The 19,164-nt window shown below is 37.3% G+C and overlaps 1 protein-coding gene across 2 annotated transcripts; it reads left to right on the top strand.

The window, feature by feature from the left end:
* The first annotated feature begins 1,368 nt into the window (after window positions 1-1,368).
* Window positions 1,369-8,602, top strand: il20ra (interleukin 20 receptor, alpha). Of its 2 annotated transcripts, none has more exons than XM_042390605.1 (7): window positions 1,369-1,954; window positions 3,242-3,365; window positions 3,717-3,922; window positions 4,103-4,278; window positions 4,412-4,556; window positions 5,306-5,442; window positions 6,379-8,602. In XM_042390605.1, exons 1-7 carry the CDS (start codon window positions 1,906-1,908, stop codon window positions 7,570-7,572), a joined length of 2,031 nt encoding a protein of 676 aa, XP_042246539.1. In that variant the 5' UTR covers window positions 1,369-1,905; the 3' UTR covers window positions 7,573-8,602. The 2 variants fall into 2 exon arrangements, with proteins under 2 accessions (XP_042246539.1, XP_042246538.1); XM_042390604.1 differs by having other exon boundaries at window positions 6,331-8,602.
* The last annotated feature ends 10,562 nt before the right edge of the window (window positions 8,603-19,164 follow it).

Genomic DNA, 19,164 nt, shown 5'->3' with positions numbered 1-19,164 from the left:
CCCCTCACCTTTAGTATATAGAAAATATCAACATTTTTGTTTTGTTTTGTTTTTTTAAATACAAATTAGTGGTATCACAAAAACTGGCATTTAAAGGGTTAAAATTCTGAAAATTAATGAATATTGGGTAGTTTTGATCAGGACTGATGTTGGTTAAAAATATATCTCAGTGGGAGTGGAAAAAAATATTAATATATAATATATATATGGTAGTTTTTGACGGGGACCTTTTAGGCCCCTAATTTTTTTTTTTTTTTGAAAGAAAATCTGACATTGCACCAAAAAAAAGCATAAATTTCAATTTTGTTGCTAATCATTGACATATCCCATATTTCTTTTATAAAACTTAGGGGTATCATCACAAAAACTGCCATTTAAAGGGTTAAAATTATGAAAATGAATGAATATTTGGTAGTTATGATCAGGGCTGAGGGTTTAATAAATTAACTCAGTGAAAGTGGAGAAATATATTGATATATAATATTTTTATAGCAGTTTTTGATGGGGACCTTTTAGGTCCCTAATATGCTCCACTGATACTATTTTAAAGCAAGGCCCAAGGGTTAAAAATCCGCACTGTATATGAAGTGGACACAATGACAGTGGAGCATGTTGTCCACCAGATGTCACTAATGGAGGGTGTTAATGAAAACACATGTTCTGTTCTAAGTTGTTTCTGTTTCCTAATTGGTCTTGTCTTGTTTTGTTTATTGTATTTTTGTGTATTAAGACGTGGTAAAGATATGACTTTTCTGTGTAACTCTGAACCTTGACAACTGTGGGCTGCAGAGGCAAACCCAGTGCTGAAGGTTTTACTCTCAGTTATGTGATCCGGATAACTCAGTAAACTTGCCTCATGAAACAGGCCTGAGAAGAATTAACCTGGCACTTAACAAAGCAATGTTGATGTTCCTCCAGGACTCATGTCTTAGCTAGGCTATTTAATGTTCATTTAAGATGTTAAAAGTTAAAAAAAAAAAAAAAAAAAAAGAATTCAGCCCCTTAAGCCTTGTAGCAGTGCTGGAAAGTGGGTAAATTTACCCATCAAATTTTAATGGACTTGTACTTAACTTGAGTATTTCCAGTTGATGTCACTACTTTATACATGTATCACACACCACTACATTTCAGAGAAAATTATTGAACTTTTTACTGCACTATTTATCTGACAGTTGTTTGCAGATTAAGATTTTACATACCAAACATATAATGCACTTCAAAAAATTATGTTGTAACTGCTCAAACTATTGAGCTATAAAGTATAAACAAAATATATAAAATTAGCACCATCTCAACCAGCAACAAATAATGCTTACATGCTGATTCATCAATAGTAATCTAATAATAATGATAATAATCCATTTGTACTTTTTATACTTTGCATTTACGCTGCTGATGTGTTTTTACTTGAGTACAATTATCAATGCTTTGCTTGCATTTAAGTATTTTTACACAATGGTAGTGGTAGTTTTACTTCCCAAAGTACTCCTTCCACTGCTTAATAATAAGCTAGTAGTTAAACAATACTGTGTATTGTTGCTCTCCTTATTCTTCCCCTTCCCCGCGCGCACGCACATGGGCACACCTGTAATGTGCACAAACAAGTAAGGTCGCATTCCTTCCTCATTCACGGAAATCTTCGCAAGGTGTTCTTTAACTTTCATTATGAATCATAGCGGGTTTACTGGTTGGCTGTCACCTATACCCCTCCTTTCGGACTAAAACCTCCACTTTTGAATTTCCTCCTTGAATATTTGTTTTTGTGTCTGATTTTTTATACTCGTGTGGAGAATCAGATCAGCGTTGTGCCGTGTGACAAGTGTGTAGTCGGAGTGGAGGAGCTGAGAAGCCGTCGAAGGTCGAATATGTAGGTCTTTCTTGTGAAAACGTGAAACCGTCCATGAAATGTGGACAGTTTTCATTTTTCTGATTCTCGAGGCTCTGTACTGTAAAGGTAAGGGTGCATTAAATTTACATTAAGAGTATAATTGCTGTTTTTTTCTTATTTGTTGGGCCTGTTCTCATGACTTCAAAGCACAATTACAACTAAGCTTAATTTTAATGGCCCTGAACAACTGTGTGTGTCTGTGAGGTAGAAATAAAGGGATTAATCAGAAATTGGCAAGGGCAATGTGCTGCAGATTCATGAAATCAATAATTGATATGAATCTCACTGTGGATCTCTGTTTGCCTAGTTTTATGAAGTGGATGCAAAAAAATCAGGGCTGTAATCAGGGCTGCAAATAACGATTATTTTCATTATTGATTAATCTGACAATTATTATCTTGATTAATCGATTAGTTGTTTTGTCCATAAAATATCAGAGAAAGATGAAAAATGTCAATCACTGTTTCCCAAAGCCCAAGGTGAAGTCCTCAAATATCTTGTTTTGTCCACAGCCCAAAAATATTCAGTTTACTATCATAGAAGACTAATTACACCAGAAAATATTCAAATTTGAGAATCTGGAATAAGAGAATTTGGGGGGAAAAAGACTCAAAACAATGAATTGATTATCAAAATGGTTGGCAATTAATCGATTAATCAACCAGTGGTTGCAGCTCTACTTATAATACAAACTGCTACAACTTGCATTAGAAGCATTATGCAATTTGTTCCTGAACACTTATTATATTGCTTATGCGCAATGGTGTGTCATGGCTGTGTAAGGTAGGCCTCAGAATTTGTTCACAGGCCTGTCATTTGGGACTGAAAATTAGCATGTGTGGAGCTCTGCTTCGAGTTCAAATTAAATTTGTCACAGGTTCAAGTTCAGAGGTTTGTAAGCTAAAACCTGCACCACAGGATGAAACTCACTTTCATCAATCAGACCATTCAGAAATAACTTAATATACTCTGATATTCCTTGTTACACTGTATTGTGTGATGTTTACAGATCGTGTCAAATAGATTAGTCATTGCCTGATGTACTGGAGGCTTTTCTACAAATTAACATATTTTTTATGAACAGCAAATAATAGTAATGCAACATAATAATTGTCTAAAATCCCCGACACTGTGGGTTGGGCCAAAGTTTGAGAAACAGTTGATAACAGCAGCAGCTCTCAGTTTACATGTGAAATATTACAGGAAGTTCAAAGTTCGGCCACCTTGCTACCTAGACTCCCAGACCAAGAAATGAACATGCTACAGTTAGTCTAAATAGTTAGTCTAATGACAAGCATGAGGCCTTATAGATGCTACGTTTTTCAATCTCAAACTTTCCATCTTCTTTCTCAGTCTCCTCATCTCCTCCCAGCCCCGTCAATGTCACCTTCTCTTCTGTGAATCTGTGGAACGTGGTGCATTGGATCCCAGGACATGGCACACCGGATGACACACACTTCACGGTGCAGTATGCCATGTAAGCAGAGATTTTAGAATTAAAATGAAACCTGAATGAATAATGATTTATTTCCTTATTGGTATATTAGTCATACTGTAACTACATTGGACTTCAGCCGGTTAATGTTGAAATTCATCTATTTACATAGGTTATAGGTCACTAGTCTCAAAGGAATTTAAAAAGTAGCACAGAAAGAAGATAGGAAAACAAACAAAAGACAACCGAAACTAGTAACAAACAGTCTATAGAACCTGGAGTTTCATGCCTGAGGGGGAAATGAACAAGAAGTTGTTTTGAGATTACACCTTCCACTCTTATTGTCCCATAAGTCATCCTCCGATCTGTGTGTGTTTACTCTGTCTTTCTCAGCTACGGGGACAGAGTTGAGGGAAGCAAAGGAAGACGGGTGAACTGGAGGGCCGTGCAGCACTGTACAGAAATAGTGCGGAGCTGGTGTGATCTGTCCAATGAGACGTCGGACCTGGAGCAGGGGTACCATGCCAAGGTTCGTGCTGTGGGCAGGAGAGCATCGTCCAAATGGGTTATCACACGGAGATTCGATCCAAAGTCAGACAGTAAGTTAAAGTGACATTTTGTCTAAAGATGTGAGCTGAGATCTACTTACCTTTAATCTTTAAGTAAATACACCACTTATTTGGCTTAAGTGGATGGTTAAATAGGTGAACTACTTTGCATTTTTACCTACATTTTTTAAAATATCAACCAAAATAAAATATTTTTGTCTATCTCTATAGCTACTTTTGGGCCTCCGTTCCTTTCTGTGGAAATAGAGAACAACAGTGCCATCATAAGTCTGAAGGGACCAATGAAATATCTGCCCACCAACCAAACCCCGGGGATTTCCATGGCAACACTCTACCCCCATATGACCTACTACCTCTACATCCACAATACACGTCGTGACCAGATGGTGAGTGGACATATGTGGCTTGTCCCACCCTCCTTGGCATGGACAGGGTGTTAAATCAAGCACACCTGAGGCTCTGTTACAAATTTGCAACAGTTTGACTAATAACGGTCGACTCTGTTATATGTGTTTGCAGCACCATATCCCAGTGGTCTCCAGTCCGTATAAATATCACCTGATGGAGTACGATACCAAGTACTGCTTCTCTGCAAAATCAAGATTCCTCTCCATGCCTGTCGAGTGCCAATCCTCAGCGTGGCACTGCATAACTATGCCTCGAGGTACAACCTTTGTTGCCTTTGTGTGTTTGTGAAAGAGATTATTGTTGTTATTATTGTATTGACCGGTAGAAAGGAATGTGATGGAACACAATATGGAAGCAAAAGATAGATTTAATTACTGAGATGATGTTTGTGCCCTGAAACATATTGTTTGTGTATTACTTTTATTTCCCAAGTGTCAATCAAGCAAAATAGTTTATTTGTAGCTTAATTACAATGCATTGTAGACATTATACAATGCCCCAGATAGCAAAATTACTTTGACCCAGATATGGCCAACACTTGGCACTTTTGGCACTTTCTTCCGACCTACATACCGCAGAACAAACCAGATAAACCAGAACTGGCCCACATCCAGAATAAACATACCTGAGAGCACCGCATCTTTACCAGAGAAGGCCCACATTTGATTTGGGATATTTGGACCATATTTGCTACTTTACATGTGGGCCATTTCAGGCTCACATACATTTTGTCCAGGCCAGAAGAAGGCCAGCGGTGCCACATCATTGCTGGAAGTGGCCCACTTCCGTATGCTACCTGGGTAGTTTGACTTCATAAGTCCAGGAGGTTCAAGAATTTTTTTAACCTGATCCTTCACCTCAGGTCGAAACATAATAATCAGAAGTGGATTTGGAGCACTAATGAAATAAAAAACTGCAACATTTGTGCACTATATAGTATGTGTTTATCTTTAAACGTATGCATGTATGTGTCTGTGTGACACTCTCTCTCCTGTCTCCCTCCAGATCCTGTGATTGGACAGCTGCAGAGGGTGGTTGTGGGTATCGTTGTATCATCTGCGTGCATGTGTATGCTTTTGGTGGTTGGCTACCTTCTCTATCATTACCTGACGGGAAAAGGACAGAAGAGCCCATATATCTTGGTAATGCAAACACACACACACACACACACACACACACACACACACACACACACACACACACACACACACACACACACACAAACACAGTGGAAAATTGTTCCTCCTTTTTTTGTTCCTCAAAATGATGAGAACAGGATTTGTTCTGATGGTTCTGTGGTTTTGTTTGTTTTGTATGAATGGTGTGAGGTATGTATGTATATAAGTAAGTATGTTTAGGAGATACATATTTCGTGAAGCAATTAACGCTAAGTCCAAGAAGAATTTCCCTGAGGGGACAATAAAGTATATCTTAGCTTATCTTACAAATTATCATACAAATTGCATCATCTCGCCCAAGTTTTGTCTAAGTAAGACCAATGACATTGATAAAATAAAAACAACAAACAAACAAAAGAAAAACAGCTTATAAAACCAGGAAAAGAACATTGCACCAGTATTGCACATTGCAGTAGGATAGTACTATAAAAAGTTACATATAAATGAACATGTTATGTATTTATAGATTCATAAGACAGTGTATAAGTGAAACCTCAAAGAACACAGTGATGCAAGGGGGGTGTTAAAGAGGATATTAAGCATTTACAAAATTACATTGATTGATTTATTTGTATAATTATCTTTATTTAATTTCATGCTTTCCATCATGAGGTTTTGCTTACAATCTCTTACTACCAAGATAAATAATAATACCGTGATATATAAGATATAAGTTAGGATGGTGTCAGGTTAATATGTAACGTAGATACATTCACATTCACAAGACATAAGACATGAGGTACATTGATTTAATTTTTGTGTCTAATTGTATGTTTTAAATGAACTATGTGTTTTGTAATCATTATATTGTATTTCAGACATTTAATGTCAGTATCAAACCTGTTTCAAAAGCTAAAGATCCATCTTTTCATACCACACTCGTTCCCCTGTGACCTCCAGGACACACCTTCATTCCACTCTGCCCCTCTGACCTTCCCCCCTGAGAAACCTAACCTCATCCTCATCACTGTCATGAAAGATGAGCTATCATCAGTCACCGACAGCATCATCTCAAAGCCTGCATGCCCCAATAAGCTGCAGTTACACATTGCAGATCCCCCGCCAATTTACACCCCCCAGAGGTCTGAAACACCCCCAGAGCCTGAGGACCTCTTGGATGATTTGTCTGTTGACTACGGAGTTGTTGGCATAGCTGAGACCACTGATGGAGGAGAAGGGAAAGGAGGATATTGGAGGCAAGACGGAGAAAAAGATGGGAATAATCTGAGAGGTGAACGCCAGAAATGTGTAGCACGAGACCGCAACAACAAGAAAGAGTGGAGGATTGAGGATGATTGCCCCGCTGGAGGTTATGCTTCTCAGACAGCGTTCCCAAAGAAGTCAACCCACGCACACGTACACCTGCAGACACACACACAGACAGAGAGGAGCACACTTGTGCAAGCGCATGCATGGTCCGAGGTAAATCCAGTGTTACTGACCCAAACTCAGGCATCATTACAGTCTTTTCAGGGAACAAGCAAGAGTGAGGTGGACAGAGAGAGGGAGGATAGAGAGCGTTCAGGTTTATTTGTGAACAAAAACCCACAAACTGGCTTCTTCCACATCCCTTTAAATCTGTCAACAAAGTGGGAGGGAGGGATGGAAGGAAGAACAGACAGGAAGATAGATGAAGGTGTGGGGGAAGGAAGTGAGAGTGAGAACGTACCCCTCCTTTGTGCTTATGCCTCTCAAAACATCAAACCCATGCCCACCCCCTACACTGGCCAATCACATTTCTTATCAGATGACCACAATGTTCTGAGACTGGCATCAGCACAGGAGGAGGAGGAGGAGGAGGAAGGAGCTATTTGTGTTAACTGGAATCCTGAAACTAGGAAATTAGTGTTGCCAAAGATGGAGATCAACAAGGAGGGAGGTTTAGATGGGTTACTGCAGGGAGAGAGAGGAAGAGAGGACAGGATGGGAGGTGAGGAGGAGGTGAAGACGATGAAGGGCGACTTGAGGTTGGAGAGTGTGTTTGTCAGACAAGCATCTGAGGAGGAGGCAGAGGCACAGAGAGGGATGGAAACAGCATGGGAGGCGGACGATATTATGACTAAATGGAACTTAGTGATCTCAATGGATCAGTAGATGATATTGATCAAGACATTTAACACATTATGACAAAAAAATAGCTTTTTGTCTGCACTTATCCACAAAAATCATGAAAATAACAATACAAAATCACGACTGATCATGAATCAGTCTCTTCAGAATACACATATTATGAAATTGAAGTCTTAGGAGCACTTAGTACTGTCGTAGGTTTACTTTTATACCTCTGAATGTTGCTTACTGTGAATTATCTGATCATCAAATTACAATCAATGTGAATCACACACATACACAATCACACATTGTCATCCTTTGGGATGTAGTGCATTAATCAGCATATTCTGCATTTATTTGTGCTTGATATGAAATTAAAGTTCCTCTGAGTGATTAGTTTCATTTTATAGCAGAATATTTCCTATTTCTCATCATGAGGGTGCAGTCTGACAGGATGTTAGCACTACACCTTAAGTTTGTTTAATGACAATGAAAACAATGTTAATGTAATGTCCTGTACGTCATAGTCACCACCATATCACATCATAGAGATTAACTCAACAAAGCACTAACAGACTATTCAGGACTTGTGTCTGGCACATGTTTGTTCAAAACTATAATCAAAATACCAAATTATGATTTTTTTTTGTTTTTTTTGTGGACACATTTGAATTTTTTTGTGATTTGAAGCTGTTCCGGTGGCACATAAGCACAATCAATTATTTTGATGTTTTCTTTTACTTTATGACTACAATGTCAACATAGTGTTCATAGATATGACCACATATCTGTGTTTGCTTGACACCTTTGTCCAATAGTAGCAGTTGTGGGTAGTTTTGGTTTTGTTTTAACATCACTTTGGATAAAACACTGCTACAGTATATTACATGTTATATGTTGAAGAACTGCAGTTCAATCAATACATTCAAGGCCAAATTAAAAAACCTGCTAAAGACCAATCAACTCTGTGACCACTGAGTCTAAACTTAATCTAAGGTCTTCTCGTTAGTGCAGGTAGTCTTGTAGGAGGTAGTTTGTAGGTAGGTAGTTTACATTATTAATTTCTAATTGACATTGTGGGTGTATGTGATGTGCTGTCGTGTGTAGCTTTGTATTTTGTATTTTGTATGGTGTGTTCTGTGTGTTTTTTGCTTTGTGCTGTTGTTGTGCTGTTGTATGTTTTGATTGTGGGGGACTGCGGATGTTAATTAGCTTTGAGTTAACTCCGGTGCAGTGCATCTTTTATGTTAAAAACTGCACACTGTCCTATTAAAGAAATACAATCAATCAATTATATGAATATTATTGTTAAATTGGGCCAAATTATATTTAATTTTCTCAGTGATTACAGCATCCGTTCTATGCAGATCCCCCTTTGCTGAATATACTACATGAAGGAAATGCTTTTTGCTTGTGATTAATGTGTTGATGTATAGACAAATAGTACTTTTCTCTATTCTTTTTTACCCAATATGGAGGTTTTATTAATAATAAAGTTGCCTAACCTACAGAATGTATCAATATTATCTGTGCCTTTGCACAGAAAATTAATCTGTGAAAAAAGGGTCTGCAGTACAGAATTAAATGCAAGAGATTAATTTTGTTTCTTCAAATGATCAGACTTCATTCTTTGCTGCTGTCACTTCTGCATTCCACAACCACCAACATAAGCTTAAAGTAATAATTTAAAATATGTAATGAAGTACAGTGGACACTTCTAGTTGCATGTTTGTACCCTTGTTTGTCATTCAGAAGAATGCTACATAAATGATGTCCTATTATGTAATAAAAAAGGAGATCAATAAACGTTGTTCCTCTTTCTAATTCTATTTGTTGTCCTTCCTGTGTGAAGGACGCTGTTATGATATATTATATGTTACTTCAAGATAATAACTTTGTTCCACCCAGCAGTTATCAGCATTGTGCTCGCTCATGGTCTCATTTGGGGAATTTCTGTGAGTAATTTCTCTTCCTGTAGACTTGTGACCTGAGTGTGTTGTAACCCACTGTAAAAGGGAATTGTAAATCAGTCTCCAGGGGTTTCACGTACATTTAGTTTCAGATTCATGTTTTTATACAACTCTGGTTCCCCGAGATGATCTTAATGATAAGTTTGGCTCTGTGCATGAAGTCGTATCCATTTTGTTGAAATGGTTTCACTCTTGGAAATAATAATAATAATATTGTGATATTTTTGTCATATTTTTGTATGTTGCAAGACAGAATTATTGTATATTCAAAATAAATAATAAAGTAAATGTGTTAAATCTATTCTACTCATACATATAATGTAATGGTTACAGATTTTTTTCATCCAGGAAACACTTATTTCAGTTTTTAGTGTCTTTTACATAATTTGTGTCCGCATACTTGAGTACATGTCTTGTACCTTTATTTATTTATTTTTTTAAACATCTCTTTATTGTCTTTTACAAAACAAAACAAACAAAAACCCCAAACCAAACCAAAAAAAGACAATAAGATGAATGAAACTATTAAACATAATCTGAACAATTACAATGCAGAGCACACACACACACACAACCACACACACACACACACACACACACACACACACACACACACAGCCTTATTAACAGTCAAATCAGTCTATCATTGCAACCATCATTTTGTATGTACTTATGTTCCAGAAAATTGTAAAAAACATTCCAAATTTTCCAGAACTTATCAGAAAGTTTGTTTTTGGCGACGTACCTTATCTTATCTTTTCAGGAGCAAAGTGAAAAGTCTTTCCTTTCAGTCACTGGGAAATTCCACAGGTTGTTTGTTTCTTCCATGTGCAGGCAATGTACTGTTTAGCTTCCAAACATTGAGCAGGGGGCCTTACACTGTTTGAAGTTACAAAATCATCTGGATAAGTATTCAGAATACATATTTTAGGATTAAGAGGCACTTGTTTACCAATAATCTGACTGATCAGATCCAGCACTTTTTCCCCAAAAGCAGATCATCTGTGGGCACTTCCACATACAATGAAACAGAGACACCTTCTGGTGGTGACATTTAATGCATGTGTCAGGAATATTAGAGTCAAAGAAATGCAACCTAGCCGGAGTGATGTACTGTCTGCTTAGCCATTTATATTGTAATAATTTGGAGTGTGTGTTTACTGTGTGGGTTTGAACTAAGGAGCAAGCTTCTGACCATTCCTCCTCTGTTACATTTTCTTTCAAATCTATTTTTCCATGCTTGTAGAATATTGTTTGAAGATTCTTTGCACTTGTCCACAAACAGATTGTATGGTAAAGTCACATGCCCCTTGACTTCCAGACGCTTTAAAGTGATGTCTTCTAAGGTAGACAAACGGGGAAAACTCCAAACTGTTGCGCTGCCTGGACATGATAAAACTTTGAAGAGGAAGATATTTGAAGAAGTGCTCTGTAGGAATTCCATATGTGGTTTTAAGTTCTTCAAATGACATACATTTATTTCCATTATAAAGGCCAGATACCTTGCAGGTCTTATAAGCCTGGGTCTGCCTGGCCAAAAGTCATCATTACCAAACATGAGCGAAAACTGGGATAACTGTGAGTGAGAGGTTTGGCACAGTCCTCTCACTCAAATATGTGAGAGGACTGTGCCAAACCATTATTGTGTTTTTCAGGAAGGGTTTTTTGTTTGTTTAATTAACTTTTTATCTACTGAGTGCATATACAAGTTTATAGGGATTAAAACTGACTGGGATTCAATTGTGACCCATGCTGAGGGATGGTCCTTAACATCCCTGCTCTAATTTGAGCTACCCAGAAATACCATTAAAGATTTGGTAATTGTAGTCCACCTCTGTCATATGGTAAATATAACAAGGAAAGCCTAAGTCTCGGATGTTTATTGTTCCAAATGACGTTTGAAAAGGTTTTCTTTAACACTTGAAAAAGGGACGGTGGTGCGGAAATTGGAATTGATTTGGCTCTCAGTTTATGGAGCTCCACTATTAGCTGATGGCAGGGATTTTGGGAAATTTGAGTTTCTTTTTTTTTTTTTAAAGCTTGTAAAGCTTATCATCTGGCCTCTTAAAAAGGCTTTAAAGGCTCCCTACCTCACAGCTACAGATGTCTGGTCAATCTTATTTTCAAAATACTAAGTCTATTTGTGCTCCAATAAACTCTATGAATTCTGGATCCCTAAGCCAAGTTGTCTGGAGACGCCATCTTGGGGAATGGTGCAGAAAGTTGGGGAATTTAAAAAGAAATGAAACGGAAGCATGGTCTGAGATTAGTATGTTATCATACCAACAAATTAAAATTTTAAATATTAAATCAGCTATATAGGAGAATATTGTATACTATACAATATATTATTATATATAGCACTGATATTTTCTTAATGTGGAGCTATTCATTTATTAATTAATTTATTTATTTATTTTATTTATTTTGTTTAAACTGAAAAATTAACTAAATGTAGACTTCAGGACATATAATCAAGGAAAAATCTGAATTAATTTAAATATTGTGTCATAAAACATGGTCAGGATATACCGGCATCTTAGTGCAGAAACGAGAGATTGTTCTGAATGTGTCAAAGACAATCACTGACCTGGATAATGTTAGAATCATACAGGGATATGAATAACCAGGTTATGTTTCATGTCATATTCTGATCATGATTAAAACAGAATAAGACACAACAGGGACTAGTGTGCATGTAAATTTAGGCCTACTAATTGACAGATAATGTTGATAGCATGACACAGAACAAGAGCTCATTGAATTTTGAATAATGTTACATTCAATTTCAGATAATAAAGCATTATAAAACTTATTGAAATTGTCATAAAATATTGTAGTTGAAAGATCAACTCCCTCAGGGATGTCAGTGGACTTCTCGCCAGCAAAATGGATAGATATATTATTCATATTGTCTCAACAAAGCCATCAACACAACTGATACAGTAAGTCCTGCTGATTTATGAGTCCCATCTCTTAGCTCTTTCTATCAGTTATCATTAATCTAGTCACCAAAAACAGCTCATTTTTACCTCGGCTCCCCCAGGAGGGTTACAGCTCTGGTTGGGATAAAGAAACGAGGAAACATTTGTAATTCAATACAAAGGTGGTGCAGGGAAAGAATAATGTGAGATAATTTTGGGAAACTGATATGAATGACCTGTTTCATCAAGGGAGTTGGTAGGTGTTTTGAAGAAATAAAAATATAAACTGGAGGTGGCTGCTGGGAAAGAAAACAGTAGTTAGTATAACATTAAAATGTTTTAACAGTTTAAAACATTTCTTTTTGAGTATAGAACAGATTTAACAAACCAGCTCCACTAAAGCAAAAGAAAAGGAGGAAAAACAACAACAACAGTCACCTTTTTTTACATTTTATATTTTTCAACCAACATGTGTCAGGACTCGAGTGAAGAGTAAAATGTAACTGCTGTTTTTCAAACGTTGATTCCTGCTTGTTTCAACAGGAGTACGCCAATTATTTCAAGTATTTTTCCTACTTAAATAATATGAAAATATAAATACATTCAATGTGATTGAAGAAATCCAAATGTGTCCTGGCCAAAGTTTTACTAAGGAATGCAGCCTAAATAAAACTTCTTTACATTTTTGAGCATCAAGTGTGAAATGTTTCAGTAACTGAGTGGCCACAGGCTGGCAGCAGAGACATGCGGAGATGAGAGGATGAGAGGAGTGGTGTGGAGAGAGATATACTCTTTGCTGTTTCTATTCTTTCTGTTTATTCCATTCACAGTTAATTGACATTCTTTGTGTCTTAGCATTATTTGTGTTTGTGTATCTGTATTTGTGACGTTTGTAGATGGGTGGATCAAACAGGGAGTCCACAGTGATTTCTTCATAGATTGGAAATGGGATGTAAAATCAAAGAGTGAGCCAGTTAGAGAAAAACAGTAAGCATGAAAGTGCTTTCGTCATTTTTTTTTTTTATTGGATTATCATATTCAAAAGTGTTGTCATTCATGTCTATGCTGTGCTTTTATTACCAGCTTGTTTATATATTTAAGCTTTGTGTTTTCTGAGAATACATCCTGTCTGTCTGTTAAAGAGGAAAATGTTTAACAAACAATATGCAACGCCTCTCTCTCCACATCCTCTCCTCATCCTGGCTCTTGACCAGTTCAGATAACAGACGCTCATTCGTCAAGTGATACAGTGTTCTCACTGTTGTATTGAGGGTTTCAGCTCTCCGGGATGACGACCCTGCCTGCAAGAAAAAATGCTTAACTGTTAAACAAACAGACCACAAAACAAATTAAGACAATTATAGCATAACGTGCATATATCAGACTATACATGTCTCAATAAAAGGAGAGTTACATCACAAGTGGAGCGGGAATTGATGGTGGGAAGTGATTCTGAATTCAAGAAAACAGGAAAAACTGTAATGTGTTACATTGAGAAAAACATTTGAATAAATTGAATGAACGAAAATAGCTACAAGTAATATTTCAGAATAACTTCAGGGTTAAGTTTATTCCATATTTTTGCACATCACTAACATGTAAAACACAGTAAAACACAAACAAACACAATTACGTGGTAATATAGCATCTCATATGGGGAATTGTAAATAACCGCAAGTCTCCTACTTACACAGAATTACAGAATGTACCTTTTTTTTTAGAAGCAACTCAGCTCTTTACAGACAATCTGACCTCAGTCACAAACAATAATTAAAAAACTGGACAATATGGCCTCCCAAAACTACTAATTTGCAGCTTAAAGATAGACTGTGAACTCAAGTTATGCATACATGAACCTGAGACTAATTCTATCTATTCTCTAAAGGCCCAAACATTTCTGCTACAGGCTAATGTAAGATAGAAGTGACAAAAATGTGCTAGTAAAAACCTTTTGGCGTCAGAATACAGCATTAGAAAACTTGCCAAATAAAGAAAATGATGTGGACGAGCCTCCGTTTTGTCACAACCTGGCTCAAAAGTGTGTGACAAAGGAGGAAGGCCATATATGGTCCTCAAATTAACGCAAAATGTTTTCAAAAAATAAAATATTTAAAGTGTTACATGAAACTAACTGTACTGGGAGTAATCAATTACAGTCAGCAAGAATAATAGTGATAACCGTCCACGTCTGACTAAATGAGATCTGCTGTCTAGTTGTGTCAGTCGGGTGCCTGCTCTCCCTAAAAAACATACAGTTCCTTGATAACGTATCGGAGAATTTCTCATTCAGACAACTGTTACATAATAGTGATGAAAACGTTGTTTCCTGAATGTCATGCATGCACACTTCCACACACATGTATGCACACATGTGAAATGCACAGGAAGATAACCAAATTTAGCATAACTGGAAGAGAAGACTGTATTATAGAAATATGTTATATATTTAGCACAAGAATAACTTTATTTTTACGGTCACAGCACAGCACAGCAGGATGTCCTAGGTGTGCCGTGACTTGTCAAAGAATCAAGATGAAATTAATCAGTCTATCATGTGGGAAACACAACACATACAGGAAATATCAGATCACAATAGTGTGATATGTTGTGTTATCAAACTGTATAACAAGAATGCGAAATATTGTTTCTTTCTCAGCGATATCTCCAAACCGGCTGTTACGTAGCTGATACCTCTGATTGAAACTCATGTGAACAACTACAAAGGGTCATGGGTGTTGTTTTGAGACAATGAGGATTATTTTACAAAAAAATTTCTTAATCTAAAGACATGCCTTTTACAATATATAAAAATACTCTGCTTTGAATAATAATCTTCTGTCTGATATGGTTTTTCCACCAAAAAAAAGTTAAAATACCTAACTGCTGGACACAAGATCGTCACTCTCAGTGTTAGTTACATACTGGATAGAGAAACTTTCCCCCTTCAGCAGACAAATGTGAGAACATTCTGCTAGTGTCAAGCTCTGTACAACGCAGGTCAAACATCCAAGTGAAGTAGCAAACAGAAAAACAGATTTTCAAGTGGAGGGGGACTTTAATATAACATTTAACTTTTGAAAGTGTGAAATAACTTCATAACAGTGTTAGCATTTCAGTTAAATCAATTCTTGGTCAAAAAGCAGTGTATATCTGATGTTTTCCTGGTCTCCAAACAATATTTCTTGTCTTTCTAAAGGTCAAAGGTCAGGCTTGTGTGGCAAGGGTCAGGGAAGCCACAGCGGGATAGTTGACAACTTGAGGTAAACATATATATGTAGAATTCAGAAAAATGGGCTGGTTAGCGCAGTGTGCGTGCTTTTCTTTGTGTTTTTTTTTTTTTACAGGATGTTCACCTCATCCATGGCCTCTGTTTCAGTCAGGAAGAGGTTCAAGGTATGACCAACAGGATTCGGACTTACACTCCTTGAGTCACAGGATGCAAACATGACAGAGACAGTTGACCTGACATGCGAAATGTCATTCATTGTCTTTTTCTAGGAGTTTTTATCAGGATCTAAGTCACCTACACGGCACTACAACACTGCCTGGAGCACATTTTTCGGTTTCCTATTTTCAATTTTGATAATCACACTTGCAGGTAGTGTTTATATAATTCTGCAATCACTGCAAGATGTCTGCTTTTGATATAATAACATCTGGATAAATTAAGAGGTAATTTCAATGGACCATGGTGGATACAGTAGGAACAATGTCATTGTTGAAAAGAAGAAGAGAAAAGTCACCAGTGTTGATTGAAATGTGATGAATCAAATCTTATCCTGTCCTGTTAGATGATGTAAAGCACCATCAGTAACCACAACTCTTTAAGTAAGACCTTTGATTATCCTTTAGATTTGTATTTTGTTTTGTTATCAGGCTCTCACTTGTCTCCATAGGAACAAACACACGGCAATTAACAGCACGGTGTCACCACTCAACCGACCTTGTGACTACTCCACCCTCAGGCACAGGCACACACACACACACACACACACACACACTCATCCGTATTGAGTTGTGACTCATGAGTCACATGTAAATGTGTCACTGCTTCAGCCAGGTGCAATCCCCCAGCAGAGAGACCTCGGGTTGGGTCGTCAGTTCCAGCAAAACAAAACAGGCGGTGTTTACTGGTGTGAAGCTGGTGAGAGATTACATCCTTGTCGCTGCACGAGCTACTCTCATTGGTCGGTCAGGGCTCCGGCAGAGTGGGAAGGGGTCTGTTACGTCCTCCTGGTGAAGCTCATCGTTGGCAGGTGAAACGAAGCAGCTGACAACAATAACTGTCACAAAGGTCGCACAGGTCAGTCTGCAGCCCCCCTCAGGTCAACAGTGGGGTTACAAAGAGCAGTGCTTTAGAAAAGAACAGTACTGGAGTTACAAAAGTGAGGAAAAGTGGAAAAAACACAGCTTATAATTATTGTTGACTCATTTCTACCTGACACATCATGACAAACATTTATATTTGACCAAGTTTGGTTGAGATTTTTGTTTTAAAACAAAAAATGAACATCTGCTGGAGACTGGCATCTACATTATAACGTTACAAGTTAGAATTCAATAAATTAGAAAACATATCAATGAAAAGTCAATTTACACTCTATCATCTGATGTGCATGTGGCGTATTGCAGAGGTCAACAACAAAGCCTACTGCACAATCTCCACTATATTGCCCTAAGAAGCTATATTGCAGAGTATGATAATATACTGTTGATAATTTATACAATTACATTCTATATATGATTGTTTTGGCAATTTAAAACAAAATTCACATAGCAATAAATAAAGCAAAAGAAACGCCAATGATCATTTACCTATTTCTTATCACTTTGTTAAAGATTAATGCCTTCTGAGATAAGTATTTCTTATGACATATGTTTCCTTTGCTTTATTTAATATACTTTATGTTGTATCATGATGTTCTTTCTTTTAATGAGCTGGACCAATGACCAGTAAATGTGTATAATCAATATATTATTTAGGGTGTTTATTAACTTTCTCTTCTTCTCTCCTACATGACATGAAAACTCCTTCTGCTGATGAAGACACTGAGATGTGGCTGAAATCTCTCAGAAAAGCTGCTAAATGGACCTTAACCATTAATATATACTTGAATTATGACATTATTTGTCAAACTTTATTTTCATTTATGGTTTTTTTTCCCTAACCTGTAGTTGCAGGATGGCGTTAATGTATGTGTCGTGTGTTGGTATGTGTGTGCGTGAGTGAGTGCATCATCTCCACCCAGTGTTCTGAAATACCAGTTCCTTTGGGTGTGTGGGTGTACACGGTTAATCCTGATGTATAGCTTCCTCATGCGTACTTCTCCACCAGACAAACACACACATCCATCACACAGATTCACAGCACGCACACACACACACACACACACACACACACACACACGTTCATACATCACCGTTGACAGACATCCAACATTTACAACCACTGACAAACCAGTTCAAGATATACCATGTTTCCTCCTGGAAAGATAAGATAACAGCCGAAACCAGCATTTCAGCTGTCTCTGAGTTTGTTTTTATTTCTCTGACTCTCTCTCATTCCCGCTGTCTGTCTGTCTGCCTCTCGCTAGCCTATTTCCCGTCTCTCTCCATCGTACCGTCTCATTTTTCCTCAACTTCCAGGAAAGACGAAAATACAATACTTAAAATAATTGCCCCCTCTCACCCTAAAATTAATGATTTTCTCCCCCTAAGAGGTGAGTCCCCACAATGTTAGGAATACCTGAACAAAACACACACACACACACACACACACACACACAGGCACACACAATCCTAACCCTATTTACATATACAATATATGATAGGATGTGTGTGTGTGTTGGTGTGTGTCGATGTGTGTGAGGGTCAAGGTAGGACAGACAGGAAATGGCAGACAAGAACAGAACTTCCTGTGCGAGAAGAGAGAGTGCTGCATCTTCCTTGCATATGGTGTGTGTGTATGTGTGTATTTAAGGGGTCTTTGAGTCACAGTCCAAGGGGATGCTTTGACTTCCTGCCACACACACACACACACACACACACACACACATATATACATACAGAACTCCCTAGATAATACAGTAATGTCAGTGGTCCCAAACTTATGTCTCATGCAATGTTTCCTGTCATTCGTAGCTTGTGTCACATTACGGTCAATGTTACTGGAGAAATCTGATTCTTGATGACAATGTGGCGACTGCACTCACACATTCATACTGTTGTTAAAGGTTATGGACCTCCCTGAACTAAGCACAAGATAAGGAAGAACGTCTTGAGAAATAACATGTAGGAATTCATTTTTCCTCATCACACTTCCACCCTATGTTTCATTAGTTGAAGCTAAAAACGTGTTTTTTATAGTTTGGAGAATCTCTTGGGTTTATCTCATTATCACTTTTTCTGAAAATGTAATCTCCATTCTTTACATATGTTGGGATTTATTTGCTCCCTACATTTCAGTAAAGTTGTCCAATTTGAATCTCATGACTTGCACATTAGAGAAATGACTTCAAATTGTTCAAGCTGCCAGAGTGAGTTCAGTATAATTTAATAATTTACTCTATAATTACATTTCAAATCTTTCCTTCATTATTGAGTTAGTTTTGTCATACAAGATATCATCTTATTAGAGTGAAAGCCTACAGTCTATGTACTATATACAACATCTATATCAGATTTTTCCTCTACATCCAGACAAATATGGGACAGCATCTCCATTAAACAGTGAGATTACT

Source organism: Thunnus maccoyii, chromosome 17 (assembly GCF_910596095.1).
Source record: "Thunnus maccoyii chromosome 17, fThuMac1.1, whole genome shotgun sequence".
Lineage (NCBI taxonomy): Eukaryota > Metazoa > Chordata > Actinopteri > Scombriformes > Scombridae > Thunnus > Thunnus maccoyii.
Note: the sequence above shows the minus strand (reverse complement) of the source record. Positions and strands in the feature narration are given on the sequence as shown.